At 38.1% G+C, this 23,327-nt stretch overlaps 1 protein-coding gene across 2 annotated transcripts in view; it reads left to right on the top strand.

Annotated features, from left to right (window-relative positions):
* The window catches only part of RAB6A (RAB6A, member RAS oncogene family), a 66,206-nt gene extending 51,202 nt beyond the window's left edge, over positions 1-15,004 (top strand). For both annotated transcript variants that reach the window (XM_037148640.2, XM_037148641.2), the window contains exons 7-8: positions 11,994-12,060; positions 13,062-15,004. In XM_037148640.2, the coding sequence (XP_037004535.1) occupies positions 11,994-12,060; positions 13,062-13,126 (132 nt within the window). In that variant the 3' untranslated portion in view covers positions 13,127-15,004. The remainder of the gene's footprint in view (positions 1-11,993; positions 12,061-13,061) is intronic.
* Positions 15,005-23,327: the final 8,323 nt, after the last annotated feature.

Genomic DNA, 23,327 nt, shown 5'->3' with positions numbered 1-23,327 from the left:
AATATATTTTATATAATCTTAATTACTTTTATTTTTTAATTTTTTGTTTTTTAAGATTTTATTTATTTTTAGAGTGGGAGGGGAGGAGAAATAGAGGGGGAGAAACATCAATGTGTGGTTGCCTTTCAGCCTCCCTTCTACTGGGGGCCTGGCCCGCAACCCAGGCATGTGCCCTGATTGGGAATCGAACCCAGTGACCCTGTGGTTTGCAGGCCTGTGCTCAATCCACTGAGCTATGCCAACCAGGGCTAATCTTAATTACTTTTAATAATTTAATAAATAATTTAATGGCCCTTGTTGGTATGGCTCCTTTGGAGTGTCACTCCTTCTGTACACCAAAAGGTTGGTGGTTCAGTCCCCAGTCAGAGCACATCCCCAGGTTGTAGGTTTAATCCCTGGTCCTGGTGCATATGGGAGACAACCAGTCGATGTCTGTCTGTCTTTCTGCCTATCTTCCTCTCTCTCTAAAATCAGTAAACATTAATTTTTAAAAAGTCAGTGGAATGCAATAAAAATAAAAGCAAGAGTATATAAGTGCCAGTGGGACTTGTACAAAAGAAGAAACTATGGAAATAATACACCCATATATCCTCTGTAACACTCTTTGCTTTTCATTTGAAGGAGATCTTAATATGCCACCCCCAAGTACGTCACTTTGGCATAAGGATAATTTTCAGCTGAAGGAAACTAAGAATCAACAGGCACAGAAGTGTTCTCTTGCACTTCCATTTACAGTTAGGTGAATTTTTACATACGATTTTATTTATTTTTATAGAGAGGGAAAGGGAGGGAGAAAGAGGGAGAGAAATACTGATTTGAGAGAAATATCCATCAGTTGCCTCTTTCCTGCACCCAGATCAGGGACTGAACCCTCAACCCACGTGCTCCAATCAGGAATCAAACAGGTGACTCTTTGCTTTTGTAGGATGACGCCCAACCAAACTGAGCCATACTGGTCAGGGCTAATTAGATGAATTTTGATAAATGTACATAAATTTGTTTTATAGCCTAGCATATGGCCTTTCTCAGTTGTATGTGCACTGGAAAAGAGTATTATTTTAGATCAAGACACTTGATACATTGTTCAAATCTTATGTAGTATTACTAATTTTTTTGTTGAGAAGGGAGTATTAATATCTGCAACAATGTGTGTATTTTCCTGTGTCATCATTTAGTTCTGTTAGCTTTTACTTCATGTATTTTGAAGTTTTGTTTTCAGGTGCATACTTATTTAGGATAGCTATGGTCTTTCTAATGTATTGACTTTAATGTTAAGAAATGTCCCTCTTTATCTCTAATACACCTTGTCTCCATCTTTAGCTCATGTTAGCTGTAGTCACACCAGCTGACTTACTGCTTATGATTTGTTTGGTATATCTTTTCCTTTGTAAAGCAAATTTCTTGCAGATGGTATAGTGTCAGATCTCACTTTTTTTGTAATTCAGTGTGAAAACCTGTGCCTTTTGAGTTTTAATTTTATTTAGATTGAATGAAATCATTAATGTAGTTAGTTTTGGGCTGCCATTTGCTGTTTGTTTTCTACCTGTCCCTCTGCCATTTTTGGTTTAATCAAATATCTCTGTTTTAATTTCTCTTGATGTGAAATTAATCAAGAGGAGCTTAATTTTTGTAGCTTAATTTTTTCGTAACTCTTTTAGTGGTGCTCTAGATATTAAACTAGCTAATATTACTGTGTATCATTTCTTTTTTATTCTTTATCATTTTATGTGGAATTATGTGCTCATCCTTTGTGTTATTATTGTCACATATATTTACATACATTAAAACCCCATAGTAAATGCTTCAACCTTTCCTTTAAACAGTAATTAAGAGCCTTGACTGGTGTTGCTCAATGTGTTGGGCATCGTTCAGCAAACTGAAAGGTTACCAGTTCAATTCCTGGTCAGGGGAAATGCCTGGGTTGCAGGCCAAGTCCCCACTTGGGGGCACACAAGAGGCAACTACACATTGATGTTTCTCCCTTTCTTCTCTCTCTATATATAAATTAAAATAAAATCTTTAAAAAATATATTTTATTCCTACCCAGTACGACTGTTTTTCTTCTTATTTAAAAATATTCTGTGCTTAACCCTTCATCTGGTTTATGCACTTAACTCTAAAGCCCTGTTTCTGTTTTAAAGAATATTTTTGTAGTTTTTAAATTAAAACTATCAGAGCTAGAACTAGAATAAATAATATCTAACATGGTTATTTGTGTTATATAAGATATTTAAATAGTGTTATTTATTACCTTCAGTATTTTATAAAAACAGCCCAAGAAAAATATTTACCCATTATTTTTCTAATTCCGTTTTTTAAAATGTAGTAATATTGCCCTTTTTAAAAAAGTATTATGGTATTTGAATTGCTGGAGAAAATGGTAATGGTAAGGTGATTATTTAAGGCTCTAATTGACTTTTCATCTGAGAATTACCATATTTTTCAGACCATAAGACACACCTAGGTTTTAGAGGAGGGAAATAGGAAAAAATTTTTTGAAGCAAAAAAATGTGGTAGAATATTTAATAACAAATAACAGTTTTTCACCAATGTAAATGTAAACAGAACTCAACAGCAGCATTAACAACCATTATTCCTCCCAAATTTGGGGAGGGTGTCTTATGATCTGTAAAATACGATAGTATATTCTTTTAATAAAGTGTTAACTATATGGGTGTCACCTTTCTTACTATGGTTTCTAATTTTACATTACTGAAAAATGGAAAAGGAACAGATATACTCCTTCATCTTTAACTTTTTAAACTATCACTGCTTGTCAGAAGAAAAAGATTTATGTCAAAGAAATGGGAGACCTTTGTGAGAAATTAGTGATAGCTAATGGGCATTAGTGCTAATAGGTCAGTGAATGCTTGTGTACATATTCAAAGTGGAGTTGCGTGTGTGTGTGAGAAAATTATAACTGTTGAGATAGCATATGTACTTTAAGTATTGATGGTGATGGTGTCTTTTCCACAGCACCCTTTCCCATATCTACCACAGTTCTTGACTCTGGCAGGTCTTAATCTGGTACTTCTATTGTGTACCTTAATCCACGGGTATCAGGTAGCTTCAATAAGCAAGACTACTCTAGGTTCTTTGAAGAAAATCTCTAAAGAACCTAGAGTGGTCTTGCATATATTGATAGAAATTGCAAGTGATAGAAATTGAGGATAGTTTTAGGGGATGGAAGTCTAACTTAGTCCATGTAGGCTGTAGTAAGGATTTTCTGAGTGAGGTAGGAAGCTGTCTAAAGTTTTTAATCAGAGGTTCGACATGAGATTTAGTATTTAAAAGAAATCACTGGCTGTTCTGTAAAAAATAGACTATAGAGGATAAGGGTAGAAGCAAGAAGACATGTTAAAATTGAAAAACAAAAGTATTAAAATAATCCTTCATTTAAGAAATGATAGGCTAGCTAAACTAAAATAGAGATCTAGCAGAAATTCAAAGTCAGCTAACACTGAGCACATAATTCTCATATAATGAGAATTAACTAACAATGGCATATAAAATACTCTGTACTCTCACAACTTTTATTTTCATAATGGAAATTTTTCTGTAAGTTGATGGAACTGATTAGCTTAGCTTGCTCTTTGAAGGATGGAATGGAATTTCTTATTGCTCATAAAATACACTACCTCAGTACTTGTCATTAATTCATTCCGGAACTCATAACAAGTGCCGAAACCGCTGAGCACCAAATGATGAAGCGGTTTTCTCTTTGCAAAGCAGCACCCTGACTCATACAAGTTCTAGCAAGTGAGACAAGTCCTGAGCGAGTGCTGAGTGCTGAAACATTTTTTCTAGTCAAAATGTGATGAGTACAGGGTTTCACGAATTCTGAAGCTAGCAAGTACCAAGCAATGACTGCACTTGATTAAGCCCCATCCAGGTGGGTAGCCCAGTTGGTTAGAGTGTTGTCCCAATACACCACGGTTGGAGGTTCAGTCAGCAGTCAGGGCACTTATAACATTCAACCAATGGATGCTTAAATAATTGGTACAACAAAAATTGATCTCTCTCCCCCCCTTCTTTCTCTAAAATCAGTAAGTAAAAAAAAATTAATCATAAATAAATAAAATAGCCCTGGCTGGTGTAGCTCAGTGGATTGAGTTCGGGCCTGCGAACCACACGATTGCAATTCAATTCCCAGTCGGGGCACATGCCTGGGTTGCAGGCCAGTTCCCAGTAGGGGACACACGAGAGGCAACCATACATTGATATTTCTCTCCCTCTCTCCTCTCCTTCCCCTCTAAAGATTAAAAAAATAAAATAAACAAATAAATAAAATACGTTAATTTTATAGTAAAGATAAAAACTGGTGGCAACAGTGATTTTACTTTGATATTTCCTTCTCCAATTTATTCCTTTAAATCAAATATCTAAAATTATAGCCCAAAGTACTCAACTTGAAAAATTTTATAGAAAGCTATATTCAGCTTGTCATCATCTCCAGAGCTAATTCCCATAGTCGTCACTGCAATTTTTTAAAGGTTTTATTTATGTGTTTTTAGAGAGAGGGAGAGAAACATTGATCTGCTGCCTCTTGCATGTGCCCCAACCAGGGACCAGCCTGCAGCCCAGTGGGCGTGTGCCCTGACCAGGACTCAAGCTAGGGATCTTTCACTGTGCAGGACAATACCCAGTCAGCCGAGCCACAGCTGTCAGGGCTGTCGCTGCAATATAAATATGCCTATTTCCCTCAAGAAATAACAAGTAAAGTACCATACAGCAAAAGGTCAGGGTGGAATTAATACCCTTTTTCCAGAAAAGAAAATATTCTGAGAAGCATGCTGGCAACGATGCCTTAGAATGGATATAGATTTTTTTTAACTACTAATTGTACTGACTCCATATTTTGTCATTTGTGATTCCTAATACAGCAGAAGCCTCTGTTAGCGTGTCATTGGCATTTAAGAAATGCATTTTCCTTTAAAGATTATTTAAAACAACTTAAATCCCTAGAGTATTTTCTTTCCTATCACATTTTTGTAAGGATAGAACTTGGCTTTTGTAAAGCATTTTCTTGGCTCATTTTGGGATGTTCTGAGTTGAGTACAGGTGAGTGATATTGATTCTTTTTATTTTTTTATTTTTTATAAGAATAAATGTTTATTTTTATGTATAAGAACCAAATATACAAAACTAGTAGTAAATTGTCTATAAAGAATTATTAAAAAATTAAATGCGTATCTTAAAAAAGCAAAACCCCAAAATTGTTCATGATGATATGACATTTTTACAATATTCATAAACATTATTATTTTATATATTATTTAGTTATACTATTAATAATCCAGTATATTCATGATAATTCAGATATGTCATGTTACAAATTATTCCCTGAAATGTAATTACAAATCTAGTGGGTTACTGAATGATTCTTTTAAATTAATTGAAATATTTTGAAACAGCACCAAGTTTTAGAAGTACATTGGTTAACACTATAGATAAAATGTTTAGTCATAGAAAATGGATTAAGTTTTTGTGTTTATGATTTGTGTGTAGTGGTATGTCACAAATCAAATTATTCTTACTCAGGATTTTAAGCTATTCACACACCCCTTTTCACAGTGCTTTTTATATAGAAAGATCTTCCATTTATACTAGGTAGCATGAATAGTAAAAAGAATGTGAACTTTGGAATCTTACCTCTGCTACTTCTTTGGTGTATGGCAAATATGTCATTACCTCCCATTATTATTTGCATGTTTTAATTGAATCCTTTTGTGTTTGATTGAAGATATTCGAAACAGCATTTGTTTTTCATCAGAGTTTTCTTGTAAGTTTATCAGAGTTTTCCTTCACTGTCACTCTCTACATATAAATTTAAAATCCCTTTTATACTTCCTTTTTCTGCAAGGAACCACGAAGTAAATTGATTTCTTTTGTTGTCTGTTTTGAGGGAAGGAGTCAGGAGAATTCAGTGGGCATTTTACTTGATTAAAAAACAGCCTTTCTCAGATCTGTGATCATCTGCTAAATAGTATTATGGATAGTCATTCTTAAGGAATTAAATGATAATTCAGATGCAAGTGAACCCAATGAAAGCCATTGGCTAAAGGCACTAATCAACTATATGTACTGCACTCTGTGTTTTCTAATGTTTTCACACCCATTAGTCATTCTTGCAACTAACATTTTTAAAAAATACCTACTACCTGTAAGATACTAGAATAACAAAGAGATGAAATATGAGCTTTTCCCTCCAGAAGCTTAAAATTTAGAGGGAAAGACAGGGAGATAAATAGGCCATTACCATTAGTGTAGTAAAAGCTCCAAAAGAAGAAAAAGAGGGTGCTATCAGGGTATGTAAAAATATATTATTAGATAGGAGAATGATGGAGTTGGAGGAATCGGTGAATGAGTTATGGAAGTTTTCTAAAGAATTGCCAGGGATTCTGAAAGATGAGTGTCAGCTAGACAGATTGGGCTGGGAGCAGCAAGGAGACTGTTCCAAGGAACAGCATCATTGTGTCCTTTGTACCTCACAGTTATGTCCCTCTTTTTATTAGAAGAAATCTTAAAGAAGAATTAGAGAAATTAATTCTCCTTGAAGTAAAAAAGCTATTATTAATAATGGGGGTATTTATCTTGGACAAATAAGTAGTTTAATAAGTATTTCATGTCATTAACAAACTATGAGAGCTTGGAAAGATTTCTAGATATTTCTAAGTAAGAACATTTCAGTTCTGCTCTAGTATTTTCAGAAGATCTCTCCCAACCTCCATACCTTTTCCAAAAGTTTTACATTATTTCTTAAAGCAGAAGTTTGTCCCTGTTGGTGTTTTGTTGTAGTACTGGAATCCACTGCAGAATATCATAACATTTGGAAAATGTAGCCTATGGGACCATGAGTTATTGTGACTAGTCTCTGGTAGAAATACAGGCACTGTTTATTAAGGACTTTGTAAATAACAGATCAATCCTAAGCAGTTAGCATAACATAATATGATTTCCCTTGAGCTTCACAGTAATGTACTTAGTTAAGTGTATTAGTACTTTAAATCCACTTTACAGATGAGAAAACTGGGGGACAGAACAAAGACCTATCACCTGAGTGGCCTACACAGAATGTTAAATACACTTTCAATTTTAGTTTTTAGCTTTCTGCCATCTCACCTACTATCTTTTGCTTTCAGTATGTAATACATATGTTTTTGTAGCCATAGTAAGACACTGGAATCAATGATAGGGGTCCTCATGCAAACCCCTTTTTTAGTGTCTTCTCTTTGTCCTCAGAACAAAGTCTATATTCTTTCCAGGTCTGTCTTAGTCTGTCCTTCAATATACAGTTTCACCATAATTCTTTTATGTAGTCTGTGCTCTAGCCAATTGGGAGTACCTAACTATTCTTGAATATGCCCTGTTATTTTTCTACCTCTCAACATTTTATTCAGGCAGTTCCTGCCTCTAAAAATTTTCAAACTTCTTTTCCCTTGCCCTCATCTCTACTTAAATTAGAAATGTGCTGCTCTGGCTGGTGTAGTTCAGTGGATTGAGCACAGGCCTGTGAAGCAAAGGGTCGCCTGTTCAATTCCCAGTCAGCAGGGCACATGCCTGGATTGCAGGCCAGGTCCCCAGTAGGGGACACATGAGAGGCAGCCACACATTTATGTTTCTCTCCCACTCTTCTTCCCTTCCCCTCTCTCTAAAAACAAACAAACAAATAAACAAATAAATAAAAAGAAATGTGCTGACTCTGCATTTGGCTAATGAGCAAGCATTATAATCATTGAGACCAAGACTGAATATCATCATTAAAGAATGAATTTCAGGGATACAAGTTTTGATCTGTTAGCTGCTAGATTATTTCTGTAGTCACTATACTTATTGCCTGTTTGCAGTACTAAATAGATGGTGATTTTCAGCTGATGGTCATGGGGGAATAAATTTCTTTAGACTTTTTTTTTTTTTTTTTTAAGATTTTATTTATTTATCTTTAGAGGGGAAGGGAAGGAGAGAGGGAGAGAAACATCAATGTATGGTTGCCTTTCATGCATCCCCTGCTGGGAACTGGCCTGCAGGGAACCAGCCTGCAACCCTGGTATGTGCCCTGACTGGGAATCGAACCTCAATTGTCTGGTTCGCAGGCCCGCGCTGCACCAGACATCCACTGAGCTACACCAGCCAGGGCTAGACTTTTTTTATCTCTGTAAAATATCTTTTACTGCATACTCTATATTTTCATCTAGATGAAAGGTGACTCTTTAATGATGTTAGGCTTTTTCTTTTTTTTTTAATTCAACAGATATTGTTTTATTATTTTTTTTAATTTTATTGATTATGCTGTTACAGTTCTATTCCCCCTTTCATTCCCCTCCACCCTACCCCCCCATCCCCACCATTACCCCCCCTTTAGTTTATGACCAAGTGTCTCAAGTCTTGTAGATTCTATATTTCCCCTACTGTTCTTGCCCCCCCTTCTATTTTCTATCTACTGTCTATGCTACTTATTTTCTGTACCTTCTCCCTCTTTGTCCTCCTCCCACTCCCCTGTTGCTAACCCTCCTTGAGATCTTCATTTCTATGTTTCCACTCCTGATCTAGCTGTCCTTAACTTCTTTTTCTTAGATAAGTCCCTTTAACATTTCATATAATAAGGGCTTGGTGATGATGAATTCCTTGAATTTGATCTTATCTGAGAAGCACTTTTTCTGCCCTTCCATTCTAAATGAAAGCTTTGCTGGATAGAGCAATTTTGGATGTAGGTCTTTGGATTTCATGACTTGGAATACCTCTTTCCAGCCCCTTTCTGCCTATAAGGTGTCTTTTGAGAAATGAGCTGACAGTCTGATGGGAACTCCTTTGTAGGTGACTGTCCCCTTATCTCTTGCTGCTTCTAGGATTCTCTCCTTCATTTGAATCTTGGGTAATGTAATTATGATGTGCCTTGGTGTGTTCCTTCTTCTTTGGGACTCTCTGAGCTTCCTGGATTTCCTGGAAGTCTATTTCCTTTGCCAGATTGGGGAAATTCTCCTTTATTATTTGTTCAAATAAGTTTTCCACTGGTGGCTGTGCCTTTCCCCCTTCTGGTACCCCTATAATTCGGATGTTGGAGCACTTAAAGATGTCCTGGAGGTTCCTAAGACTCTCCTCATTTCTTTGAATTCTTGCTTCTTGACTCTTTTCTGTTTGGCCATTATTTGCTTTCTTCTGGTCCACTCCATTGATTTGAGTCCCAGTTTCCTTTTCATTGCTATTGGTGTCCTGTGCAATTCCATTCATTTCCATTAGTTTTGCCTTCATATATTTGTCTAATTTGTGGCTATAATCAACCAGTTCTGTGAGGATCCTGATGACCAGTGTTTTAAACTGTGCGTCTGAGAGGTTTGCTATTTCTTCGTTGCTTAGATCTATGGGCTCTGGGGCTTTGAGATCTTCTTGCGACATTTTTGGTCTGTTCGCGCCCTTTAAGTGTGAAAAGTGGTGCCTTGGACTCCCAGGTCACTGGGTTGTGATGCTGTATGTGGGGGCGTGGTCAGAGCGGGGAAATGGCGACCCCCTCTGCTGTTTCTCACAGCTGGGTGAGGAGCAGCGCCTTAGGTGGTTCACCTGGGCCGGGCCACTCAGAGTCGCTGGGTTATGACGCTATATGTGGAGGTGGGGTCAGAGCAGGGAAATGGCGGTGCCCTCCACTGCCGCTTGCCGCGGGGGCCCGCCGGCCAGGTCCAACCGCCCACTCCCTTGCCTGTCCACCTGCGCACAAATGTGAGACCACATTCAACATGCAGCACCGCTCCCCCGCTGTCTCTCCCGCGGTCGCTCGCCTGGTCGCTGGCTCGGTCGCTCACTAGGTACAACCCTGCGCCTGGATTCCGCGCGTCTGGATTCCGAGCCCCTGAGTCCATCTGACCGAGTCCTCCTGTGCCGCCCCGATTCACCAGCCGCTGGTTTCGCCCCTTACCGGTCAGGCTGAAGAATTTGTTGTTAACGGACTTCCGAAAAGTTCAATTTTCCGTGTTCTGGCTGTGTTTTCTGTTGCTAATATTTAGTTGTCTCTAAACTTGGTTGTATGAGAAGGCCCGGCACATCCCCCTATGCCTCCATCTTGGCAGAAGTCCTCTCCAGACTTTTTCTTGATCATGAAATTTTGAGCTGGCAGTTGTCATTCTTTCAGTTCATCATCTAATGCTAATATATAAAAACTTCAAAAGGATTAGAATTTTTGTCTAACTTTGCATTAATTAAATTTTTACAAATCCTTGCTGGGTTTAAAGCAGCATAATATTCTTTCTAAAGTTAATCTAATTTATTTTATCAATCTAGTTCTGCATTTATTTCAGTTTTATGAATTTTAAGTTAATTTTCTTAATAAAATTAATGGCTTTCAGTCATTAATTATTACTATATAGTACAAGCATTTAATCTTGTATCTAGAATGTTGATCTGTATTTGAGACTGAGTATATATGAATCCAAATGGACCCGCCCTATATAATTAATGTCATATTGATTTGATTGGCAATCTACATAACCACATAATCTGTGATTATGCACAGTTTCTGGAATACCAGAAGATGTTAAAGTAAGCATTCTACAGTTTTGTGGCTAATAGCTGATTTGGGTTGAATATTGAGGCTAATGCCTAACTTTGGTATGATTTCTAAAGTACTACTAAGTCATATAGAACCAGGACGGTTATACTTTTTCTCAGGTTTTCTCTAATCCTATCCCATTGAGAGATTGCCTACAAATAAAAATCTGCTATTTTCTCTACTTCTTTCCCCAAGAAGATTACAGCCTCATTCTTTAATCTCTGGACTTTGTTTCCAAAGTCCAGAGATTGTTCTTTCTGTTTCCTTCTCATTTTAATTCAGCAACACTTATGGAGCACTTAAATTCGGAATACTTAAGCTCTGAGCACTTTACACAGTGTGTTTTTCAGCCAGGCGAAATTTTAAAACTACCTTTAAATCCCAACTCACATGTTACCATCTAAAGGTTTTTACCCATCTCCCAGAAGGGCTTTCTTTCATCTATATTTCTATATTTTGTATTTCCTTGGTTTATAGGATTTATTACATTATAACTTAAGGAACTGTTTGAATCTGTCTCCTTTGCTAGACTGTGAACTCTTTGAATTAAAAAAATTACATCTTGTTCATTTCTGCGTCTCTGGAGAACTTGAGACAGTACCTCAAGTAAGCAGATGCTTAGTACGAGGGAGTTGTATCACCTGTGAATTTAATTTATAGGAATTTTACACTGCACGCCTAACAAAGACATGGCTGAAATAATCCAGCAGTTTTATGTGCCATTCTACCCAATGAGCATATGCCTTAGGATTGGGGACAACATAATAGGTGTGAATCTGCTGTTTTTTCTGTCATTAGTACTTTCTGCTCCCACTTGCCTCTAGTGACATCTCACCAGGCTTGAGCATGATTCTACTTCTGAAGATATTTTTCATTACATCATACCTCAAACACAAGACAACTATTTCCAATGGTGCTCTTTCCAATGATAGAGGAAAAGCCAGCTGTGTTTAGCTTAAGAGGTAGTATGCTGGTCTCTAACATAGTGTTTTCTTAAAGAATAATCAAGGGTACTTTTGACTAGAGTGTCTTTCAGTATATATACACCAACTTTAGAACCTCACCCTTTATAAAAGATAGGAATGCCACTACACATTTTTACTAAATGAACAATCTGTCCTTACTCTGAGTTTCTGTGGTACTTAGTTTTTATGACTCGAATGACATTTTTGCTGCTTATTTCTATCCTATTTGTTCATGTCTAGTATCACCAGTTGGAAAGTAAGGACCATATCTTCATACCTTTTTGTACTTGGCATGCTGCTTTTCATACAGTATTCTATTAGAATGCACAGAATAAATACACATTTTAAGATGCTTTCATTATGGTAAGGTCTAAATAAGGAATAACCTAGAAACTATATCCTTGAACACAGCATGCAGTGGTCATCCACCTTTACTTGATACCATTTGCTAAATTTTCTTCCCCCATTATCCCGTCTCTCTCTCCTCACAGCTCTTCCGACGTGTTGCAGCAGCTTTGCCTGGAATGGAAAGCACACAGGACAGAAGCAGAGAAGACAGTATCCTTTCTGTTTCACTGGAAAATGTTATCACTAGTCTTTAGAGCCCCACTTGGTTGACTAAGGAATATTATGTCATTACCTTTTGCAGTCAGGAATTGATGGTTTAGGAGCATAGAAGCTCCAAGGTTTTTCTATAACAAGCGAGATGTGATCATCCAAGGGCACACTCTGTACCCTGCTGCTCACTATAATCAATCAGTGAGAGAATTCATGTTTTGTTTGCTTGCTTGATTTTTAATGAGCAGGAAACTCTTAGAATCCCCATCTTCTTAATTTTGAATTCTGTTGGCTCTATACATTTTCCCTACAATACGTATCATGTTTTCTTCCTCCACTTTTTCTAATATTCAAGATTTACTTGGCATAGGAAGGAAATAACTCAGTCTGGAGCTTTATCATGGCTTCTGCTGACAGAACGGAACAGAATGAAGCACATCTAATATTAATTATTTCATTGGATTTTGAATGTTTATATTTTCAATGTATATTTGTCTTCTACTGTTTTCCCATATGCAGGCATTTTTATTAAGCCACAGAATTTATAGCACTTTATATTCAGCTCTTCCCATTTCTAAATGTTTTACGTTTTCTAAGCCTTTATTTTAATAGTATAATGTGTTCTACAGAGTTGAGTCCCATCATTTATTAAATTCTCTCCCTGTTCTTAGAACTCTTATGGGCTATTTTCAGATTTTTATTGTAGATAACTCCATAATTATCTATAATAAAAGGAACACCATCTTTATATGGTTTCTTGCTTCTGTAGAATAACTTCCTTAGGATAGATTCCCATGAATAAAGAGGTTAACCTTATTCTGATCATGCTGCATGTAGTAGATACAAGCAAGTTTATTCCACTCAAGCACCTTGTTGTATGGCGAGCTAGCTATATAGAGAATAGTAGCTCTTAATAGGAATGGGAGGAGCTTGCCAGAGATGTCAGTGTTCAGAATTGGAATTGTACTTTCCCATTTATAGCTCCTTAACTTTTGTTTCAGTGATTGACATAAAACTGGAAAAGCCTCAGGAGCAACCAGTCAATGAAGGAGGCTGTTCCTGCTAATCCCTCTTGGCATCTTCAGCTTTTCTCCAAAAGCTCATTGCTTTGGCCCCCTTACTCTTTCATTGACTGCAGTGTGAATATTGGCTTGAACCTTTTCCCTTCGGTAATAACGTATTGCAATTCATCATTGCTGCCTGTCTCGTGGAGATGATCTATTAGCTTCACAAGCACAAAAAAGTCAGTGTCTTTATTATTTATATTTTACAAAAAGTCAAATGATTCCAGCATATTCCAGTGATAACTTTAAAAATTAGATACATTTTCTTAACTTTTTTTTCTTTTTAATGTTATGATAATGTACTTCAAATGATGGAATTCTCAACAGTATGTGGCTTGGTTAAGGAACAGTTGCTCATGGCAGCACTTGCCTACCTCCTTGACCTCTCCCTGCTTCTCTCACCTCACCCTTACCCCAGCCCGTATTCTCGTCACTCTCCCTCCCTTAGAGCAAACAAGAGGTGGCAAAGCAACAGTCAGACCAAGCGCGTTGGAATTACCCTTCAGTTTTAGTGATACTTGCTCTAGGCCTTGAGTCAAGATGTCCAAAACTATTCTTGAGCACTGATATAAATTACGTAGACCTTATTTGAGGCCAAAACTCCACTATCATGGTAGGCAGTGCTTGAAGTGTTCTAGTGCATCTTTAAAATGAGTCCTAATGAACATAATACTTTCAAGTGATGAACAAAAATGTATTTTTGACCAAAACAAATGACCCTTTCACATGTTCGTCTCTGGGAGAGAAAAGTGAAAGTGCTCCAGAACAGGTTTTTAATATTCAGTTCTTTTAATGAACCTTCTCTCCCAAGATTTTAAGAGTTATTCTGTTTGGGGTTTTTGTTTTTTTTTTACTTTATAAGCAATAGATTTCTCCTGGTTTTTTGTTTTGTTTTTTAAAGCTCTGCAGGCAAGGCACTGTAGAAATCAAATTCCTTTAAGAAGAACCAGTGGAAGAATTTAAATTTGCCACTTTGATCAAAACTACTATATCCATCGGAAACAAGGATATCTAAAGCTTACCAACAAAAGAAACCTCAACAAAATAGCAAGTACTTTGCTCAGGATATTTGAGATCAGAATGAAAACAGCAAGTTTTCCTATAAGCCTGTAGAGGTAGATCTGAAAATGCATACATAGAAAAGGGTAAGGAGGGAATGGAAATAAAACTCAACATTATGCAGATTTATGCCTTATTTTTTAGCTTTTTTTAAATGTTGGGTCTTTCAGGCTGGTTTTGCTTTTTATTAGATCTGTATAGTTTGGTTAATTAACTAGTTAATTAGTTTTATATTTAAAGAGCTACAGTTAATCTTTTTTCTTTGGTGGTATTTATTTCTTTGCCTTTTAAAAACTACTTTTAATTTTTAGGTGTTTTGTTTAATCTATTTAGAGCTTCATCACCATGGCAATATGTATTTTCCTTAAAACACTGCAAACAAATATACTAGGAGTACACCATTTTAATCTTTACTAGTTATTGTGAGATTGCTGTGTAAGTTAATAAACACATTTGTAAATACATTATTTGCAGGAAGAAATTTTCTGAGTTATAGCTCAGGAAAAGCCTGCTGAATTTATGTTGTAAGCGTTACTTAACACAGTATAAAGATGAAAAGATGACAAAAATATCTTCATACTTCTTCATTCCCTCACTGCAACAAAACCCTTAACTGGGAGAACCTTATTCCCCTCTCTTTCCTCTTTCTCCTCCACTTCCCATTAATTATCACCTTCTAATATTCAGTGAGCACTTGGATAATGGGACTGAATAGTGAAATGTTTTAAGATAATCATTAGCCCACATACCAGTAACTTAAACTCAAAGATGGAGTGGAGTTATAAAGTGCTTTTATAATACAATATTATTGTTAAAGGCAAGGGTTGACTCTTTTGTTTTATTTTGACATGGCATGTCCTAAAATAAATATCAATTCAATATGGCAAATGGGTCATATTCTTTATTTGGAAAAAGTTGTGATTTCTGACAAGGGGGTGATTGACTTCTTACACTGCTAGCATTTGATTTTATTTTTTTTATGTATCTTTAAGACAGTAGTAACCAGTTATGCTGCTTTTAATATTGGTATTTTTTTTAGCTTGGGGTTCTTTAACTGAAGCAGTGAAGTGTCTTCACAGACCAGATTTTCTTAGTAAACAAAATTTTGCTGCTAAAAAATACAAATAAAACACAAAAGAAAACAATTATGGAATTGATTTCCCATTCCTACCAAAGTGGTAAATTAGCCTGTGCTCCTTACTTCCTCAAGACCTATACAGGAGAACACAGATTCCTCAAAAATGGAACAACTAAAAAAATGAGAAACCCCTGGGGAGTCAGAATACTTTTCAGCTGTTAAAAGTGAAGGAGAATGGCTGCAGCTTAAAAAACAAGGCTCCTGGTGGAGGCAATAATAGGATGTATTAAGAAAAGTAGTTTTGAGGACTTCCGCCAAGATGGAGGCATAGGTGAAAACACTTTGCTTCCTCATACAACCAAATCTAAAAACAACAAAGTTTTAACAATAAATGCAACCAAACCACAGAAAATCGAACAATATGGAGTTGGAAACCAACGAACCACTCAGCTAAACTGGTGAGAGGGGCGAAGCCAGCAGTGGAGCGGAGCGGGCAAAAAAGATCCCCGACCCGGGCGGCGTGCAGGCAGCCGAGGGCTCGGATCCCAGGTGCGGAGTAGCTACATGTGGACCCAAGGAAGGCACAGTGTGGCTGGCTGTCTGCGGTTGCGCATTTGCACGCAGATAAACCAGTGAAGAGACGTGCATGGAGACAGACGGAGCAGGCACAGGCGGCGAGCTCGCACATTTGTGATCAGATAAACAGGCAGGGGTGAGCAGCGAGACAGACCAGGCGAGCGGAGAGGACCGCCATTGCTTCCTCTCTGACCCTGCCCCCACATACAGTGTCACAAACCAGCAACCTGGGTGGCCCTACCCAGGTGAACACCTAAGGCGCCTCTCCTCATACGTAACAGGCACAAACAGATCAAAACATGGCTCAAGAACAACTCAGAGCCCCAGAGCCAATAAATCTAAGTGATGAAGAAATAGCCAAACTTTCAGATGCACAGTTCAAAACACTGGTGATCAGGATGCTCACAGAACTGGTTGATTTTAGTCACAAATTAGAGGAACATATGAAGGCGAAACTAATTGAAATGAATGGAAATGCACAGGAAACCAATAGAGATGGAAAGAAAACTGGGACTGAAATCAAGGGAGCAGACCAGAAGCAAGGAAAAAATGACCACACAGAAAAATATGAAGAAACATGAATTTAAAAAAAGGAGGAGAGGCTTAGGAACCTCCAGGACATCTTTAAACACTCCAACATCCGAATTATAGGGGTATTAGAAAGGGAAGAGGAACAGTCACTAGTGGAAATCTTATTTGAACATATAATAAAGGAGAATTTCCCCATTCTGGCAAAGGCAATAGACTTCCAGGAAGCTCAGAGAGTCCCAAAGAAGTTGGACCCAAGAAGGAACACACCAAGGCACATCATCATTACATTAGCCAAGATTCAAATGAAGGAGAGAATCCTAGTAGCAGCAAGAGCTAAGGGGACAGTCACCTACAAAGGAGTTCCCATCAGACTGTCAGCGGACTTCTCAAAAGAGACCTTATGGGCAAGAAGGGGCTGGAAAGAAGTATTCCAGGTAATGAAAACCAAAGACCTACAGCCAGGATTGCTCTGTCCATCAAAGCTTTCATTTAGAATGGAAGGGCAGCTAAAGTGTTTCTCAGATAAGATCAAATTCAAGGAGTTCATCATCACCAAATCCTTATTATATGAAATGTTAAAGGGACTTACCTAAGAAAAAGAAGATAAAAAAGATTAACAGTGAAAGGACAGCAAACTCACAGTTATTAACAACCACACCTAAAACAAAAGCAAACTAAGAGGACAGCTAGATCAGGAGCAGAACCATAGAAATGAAGATCACATGGAGGGTTAGCAACAGGGGAGTAGGAGAATGAGAAGGGGGGAGAAGGTACAGAAAATAAGTAGCATAGACAGTAGATAGAAAATAGATAAGGGGGAGGGTGAGAATAGTAGGGGAAATACAGAATCTAAAGAACTTGAGACATGTTTATGAACTAAAGGGGGGAATGGTAGGGGAGGGGTGTGCAGGGTGGAGGGGAATGAAGGGGGAAATAGAACAATAGTAATGGCATAATCAATAAAATTAAAAATATATTAAAAAAAGAAAAAGTAGTTTTATGGGCCAGGTCCTCAGCTGGGGGCTTGCAAGAGGCAGGCAGTCCGTGATTCTCTTGCACATCAAAGTTTCTCTCCCTCTCTTTCTCAGTTCCCCTCTTTCTAAAAAATAAATAAATAAAGTCTTTTTTAAAAAAAAAAGAAAAGTAGTTTAGGTCCTGACCTATGTGGCTCAGTTGGTTGGAGTGTTGCAATGACGAAAGGGTTGCGCATTCAGTCTCTGTTCAGGGTACATGCCTAGGTTGTAGGTTTGATCCTCAGTCCAGGCGTGTATCGGCGGCAACCAGTGCTTCTTTTTCACATCGATGTTTCTCTGTCTCCCTCCCTCTCTCCCCTACTCACTCACTGTCTCTCTCTCTAAGAGCAGTGGAAAAAATGTCCTTAGGAGAGAACTAAAAAGTAGTTTAAATTGTGCTTTTGCCTCCTCACTTCTAACCTCATCTGTGCCTTGGGTCAACGACAGTAAATTACTGCCCTTTCACCAAATCCAAATCCAGCCTGCTACCTGGTTTTTAATTTTAATTTTTTTGGCCCTGGCCAGGTGGCTCAGTTGGTTGGAGCATTGTCCCATACATCAAAAAGATTGTAGGTTTGATTCCCAGTGAGGGCGCATACCTAGGCTGTGAGTTCAGTCCCTGGTTGGGACGTGTATAGGAAGCAACCAATCATTGTTTCTCACATCGATGTTTCTCACATTGATGATTTTCTCTTTCTAAAATCAACAAAAACATGTTTTTGGGTGAGGGTTAAAAATTAAGTTTTATTGGAACTCAGCCATACTTTCTCACTACAAAGGCAAAGTAGAATAGTTGTGACAGACCTTACAAGCCAAAAAGCTAAAAAATATTTACTCTCTGGCCTTTTACAGAAAAAGGGCTGAGCCCTGCCTTGCTACAAACCATAGCTGTCCTCTTTACTGTAGAAAACTGAAGCCATGGGCCAGACTACTGGTGCAGGCATCCACAGCAGTAATATTAGGGCAGCGTAAAATCCCCCCTAACAGAGAAGTTGATGAAATGACCTGCTTGCCTTTGACCTTTTAGTATCCTCTACCTTTCCCCTTTTAAAATATCAGTTAGTGGACTGTAATCTAGGGAGGGTGCCTCCTGTAAGAACTGCTTCTTCCTAAACCAGATTTAAAGGCTTCTTTCTCTAAGCATAATGTTTTTAGTGTTTATCCACATTGTACTGTGTACCAGAATTTCACTCCTTTTTATGGCTGAACAATACTCCCTTGTATGTGTGTGTCACATTTTGTTTATCCATTCATCTGTTGATGGACACTGAAGCTTTTACCTTTTGGCTGCTTTAAGTAATGCTGCTCTGAACATTGGTGTACAAGTGTCTGCTTGAGTTACTGGTTTCAGTTCTTTTTTAGTATATATGTGGGAGTGGAATTGCTGAATTATATGATAATTCTATGTTTAACTGTGTTAAACTTTTGAAGACATGCCAAATCAGGGTAGCTATACCATCTTTACATTCCTACCAGCAGTGTCTGAAGGTTCCTGTTTCTCCTCATTGATACTTTTTATGTTCTGATTTTTTTTATAATAGCCTTCCTTATGCAAGAGTAGTGGTATCTGTCTCATTGTGGTTTTGATTTTTGCATTTCCTTAATGATTGTTGATGTTGAACCTCTTGCTTACTGGCCATTTGTGTATCTTCTTTGAAGAAATGTCTGATCAAGTCCTTAACCTGTTTTTAAGTTGGGCTTTTTACTTTTTTAAAGATTTTATTAATTTATTTTTAGACAGGGGAAGGGAGGCCGAGAGGGAAGCATCAGTGTGTGGTTGCCTCTTGAGCACCCCCTATTGGGGACCTTGTCTGCAACCCAGGCATGTGCCCTGACCAGAAATTGAACTGGTGACCCCTCGGTTCACAGGCCAGTGCTCAGTCCACTGAGCCACACCAGCCGGGCTTAAGTTGAGTTGTTTGTTATTATCGTTGTTGAGTTACAGCTCTTTACATATTTTAGATATTAATCCCGTGATAGATATGTGGATTTACAAATATTCCCTCCCATTCTGTGGGTTGTCTTTTCACTCTCTTAACAGTGTCCATTAATTTATGAAAATTTTAAGTTTTGCCTGGCTGGTGTAGCTCAGTGGATTGATTGCGCGCAGGCCTGCGAACCAAAGCATCACCAGTTTGATTCCCAGTCAGGGCATATGCCTGGGTTGCGGGCCATATCCCCAGCATGGGGTGTGCCAGAGGCAATCATACATTGATGTTTTACTTCCTCTCTTTCCCATCCCTTACCATCTCTCTAAAAATAAATAAATAAAATCTTTTTTAAAAAGTTTTAAGTTTTGATCAAACCAAATTTTTCCACCTCTGCTTTTGATGTCATATCCAAGAAATCATTGCCAAATCCAGTGCCATCAACATTTTCTCCTCTGTTCTATTCTAAGAATTTTATAATTTTAGCTTATAAGTTTAGGTCTTTGATTCATTTTTAGTTAATTTCGTATCTAGTATAAGGTAAGATAAGAGTCCAGCTTCATTCCTTTGCATGTGGGTATTTTGTTTTCCCCAGCAACATTTATTGAAAAGACTGTTCTTTCCCTATTGAATTATCTTGGCATACTTGTTGAAAATCTGTTGATGGCCATATATGTGAGGGTTCATTTCTGGGTTGTCTGTTCATTCATTTGGTCTGTATATCTGTTATGCCAGTACCACAGTTTTTATTGCTATAGTTTTATAGAGGCAAGCCTGGTTTCATTACACATCACAGACACTGGTTTTACAAATTGAAGGTTTTTGGCAACCCTGAATCGAGCACCGATTTTTCAGCCCCATTTTTCCAACAGTATTTGCTCATTTTTTATCTCTGGGTCATATTTTGGTGATACTTCAAATTTTCTATTATGTTTCTTATGGTGATCTATAATCAGTGATCTTTAATATTACTATTTTAATTGTTGGGGGAGCACCACAAACCATGCTCATATAACCTGGCAAAGGTAATTGATAAATGGTGTGTGTGTGTGTGTTCAGACTACTGCACCGACTGACCATTAATCACCCTATCTCTCTCCCTCTTCTGGGGCCTCCCTGCCTGAGACAACAGTATTGAAATTAGGCCAGTTAAACCCTGCAGTGGAATCTTAAGTGTTCAAGTGAAAGGAAGAGTCGCATCTCTCTCACTTTGAATCGAATGTAAGGTTAAACTTAGAAAGGAAAGCACATCGAAAGCAGAAATAGGACACAAGCTAGGTCTCTTATGCCAATTAATTGAGTTGTGAATGCAAAGGAAAAAGTTCCTGAAGGAAATTAAAAGTGCTACTCGAGTGAACACACAAATGACAAGAAAATGAAACAGCCTTATCGCTGCTGGAGAAAGTTTTCATGGTTTGGATACCAGCCATGACATTACCCTAAGACACCGCCTGATCCATAGTCCTACCGCTGTTCAGTCCCATGAAGGCTGAGTGAGGTGGGGAGGCTGCAAGAGAAAAGTCCGAAGCTAGCAGGAGTTGGTCCACGAGGTTTAATGGAAAAAACTGTCTCCATAACATAAAAGTGCAAGATGAAGAGGCAAGTGCTGATGTATAGAAACTACAACAAATTATCCAGAAGATCTAAGGTAAATAATGAAGGTGGCTACACTAAACAGACTTTCAGTGTAGTCAAAACAGTATTCTTTTGAAAGAAGATGCCTTCAAGGACTTTTGCAGCTGGAGATGAGAAGTCAACACCTGGCATCAAGGGACAGACTAACTCTTGTTAGTGACTTGAAGTAGAAGCCAATGCTCATTTTCAATCTGAAACTCCTAGGGTCCTTAAGAATCTACTCCTTAGAGTAGATTTATAGCTATAAATATCTCGTAGCACTGCTACTATCTTACTGATATATCAACTGACCCTTTAGGAAAGGCCCCTTTTTATTTCTGATAATTTTTGTCTTGATGTGTGTTTTGCCTGATACTAAATTAGCTGCACCAGCCCTGGCTGGTGTGGTTCCGTGGATTGAGCATGCTAATCGAGAGGTAATCTGGTTTGATTCCCAGTCAGGGCACGTGTTGTCTGGGTTGTGGGTCCGATGCCTCGTTGGGGGCACGTGCAAGGCAACTTTCTCATTCTCACACGATGTTTCTCTCCCTCTCTGTCTCCTCCCCTTCCCCTCTCTTTAAAAATAAATAAATATATATTTTTTAAATGAAGAAGAAGCTACTCCAGCCCTGGCCATTGTGTCTCAGTTGGTTGGAACATCATCCTGTACACCAAAAGCTGGGGGTTTGTTTCTAAGTAAAGGCACATGCCTGGGTCATGGGTTGTCATGCCCTGTCCAGGTACGTATGGGGGGCAACCATTTGATGTCTCTCACATCAGCGTTTCTCCCTCTCTTCCTTCCTGTCTTTCTAAAAGCAATGAGAAAAAAATGTCTTAGGCCCTGGCTGCTGTAGTTCAGTGGATTGAGCATGGGCCTGTGAAGCAAAGGGTTGCCTGTTCAATTCCCAGTCAGCAGGGCACATTGCCTGGGTTGCAGGCCAGGTCCCCTATAGGGGACAAATGAGAGGCAGCCAGACACTGATGTTTCTCTCCCACTCTTTCCCCTCCCCTTCCCCTCTCTCTAAAAACAAATAAAATACTTTTTTAAATGTCAAGGTGCAGATAAAAACATTTTTATTGAGGTATAACCAACATTAAACATATTTAAAATTTTTTAAATAGCTATTCCAGCTTTTTTACTACTTATATGGTATATTTTGTTCTATGAACCTCCTTTTTTATTTTAAAAGAATGTCTTTTGTACACAGCATATAGTTGGGTCTTGTTGTTCATTCATCCCTATAGTCTGTCTTAGTTTGTGCTTTTCATTCACTTACATTTAATGTAATTATTAATATATTTGGATTTATGTCTGCCATTTTAGTGTTTGTTTTCTATTTGCCACATTCATTTTTAAATTCCTCTATTGGCTTTTTAAGCTTAACCTCTTTGCATTCAGTTTTCAGTTGATTGCGTTAGGGATTCCACTGTGCATCTTTGACTTACCAGCATATGCTTAAGTTAATGTACTACTTTAAATAAGGTCCACGAAACTTGCCTTGGTACAACTCTGTTGTCCTGCCTTCCCCTAACTCCCTTATCTTCTCTTATTTTCTTGCTTTACCCATAATTCTGCTTATACATATGGATAATTCTCTTTGAATATATTCATTTTGTGAATGGGATATGTCAATGGATCTATTCTAGAATTTGAGTTTTTCCAGTGCTTCTGTGACACTTGTACCTTTTGCGTGTGTATGAGCATATTGTATACATTTCTGTTGGGTGTACCCTAGGAGTAGAATTGATGGATTATCAGGTATGCCTGTGTTTGGCTATACTGACCAGTTTCCAAAGCAATTATACCAGTTTATACAGGAGATTTCCAGCTCCGGATCATGACTTAATGTTGTCTTTTTCACCTCTTGTCATTTTGGTGGGTGTGTAGTGGTATCAGATTTTAATTCAAAACTTTGTCAAAACTCTGCTGACCAAGCAAATGTGAGCTAGATGTGTTCCATAGGGTACCTCCAGATTAGACTGTTGTCTGTGAGGGTAAATGTTTCTTTTCAACTGTGTGTGTAACTATTACAGCTGTCTGATGGACAGCTGGAAGATTAAAATGTATGCTGCAGTATTATTAGTGGAGAGATTTTGAAGCATACTGCATTTGGAGCATTCATCTGCATCCCTCTTGCCCTGTTCAGTGGGGTGAGTTAAAAGAACCATGGTGTTATCGGGACCTGGCAAATGGTAGCCCTGAAGCTGTAGAGGCATGAAGCAAAAAGCCCTTAACCCAGCTATGGGAGGTTCTTTATAACCTGGCCCCATTCACTGCCCCTTCTCACCACAGGACCTGCTGTGACATCAGACTGTTTTCTGAGCTTGATAGTGCTCTAGAGGCCAAAGTGTTCTAAGGCCTTTGCTCAGGCCATTTGTTCTGTGTGAAAAGCTCTCCCTCCCT

This window comes from Artibeus jamaicensis, unplaced genomic scaffold (genome assembly GCF_021234435.1).
Source record: "Artibeus jamaicensis isolate MK-2021 breed Jamaican fruit bat unplaced genomic scaffold, CSHL_Jam_final contig_64, whole genome shotgun sequence".
NCBI classification, from domain to species: domain Eukaryota; kingdom Metazoa; phylum Chordata; class Mammalia; order Chiroptera; family Phyllostomidae; genus Artibeus; species Artibeus jamaicensis.
The sequence above is the reverse complement of the archived record's forward strand: the minus strand, read 5'-3'. Positions and strand labels throughout refer to the sequence as shown.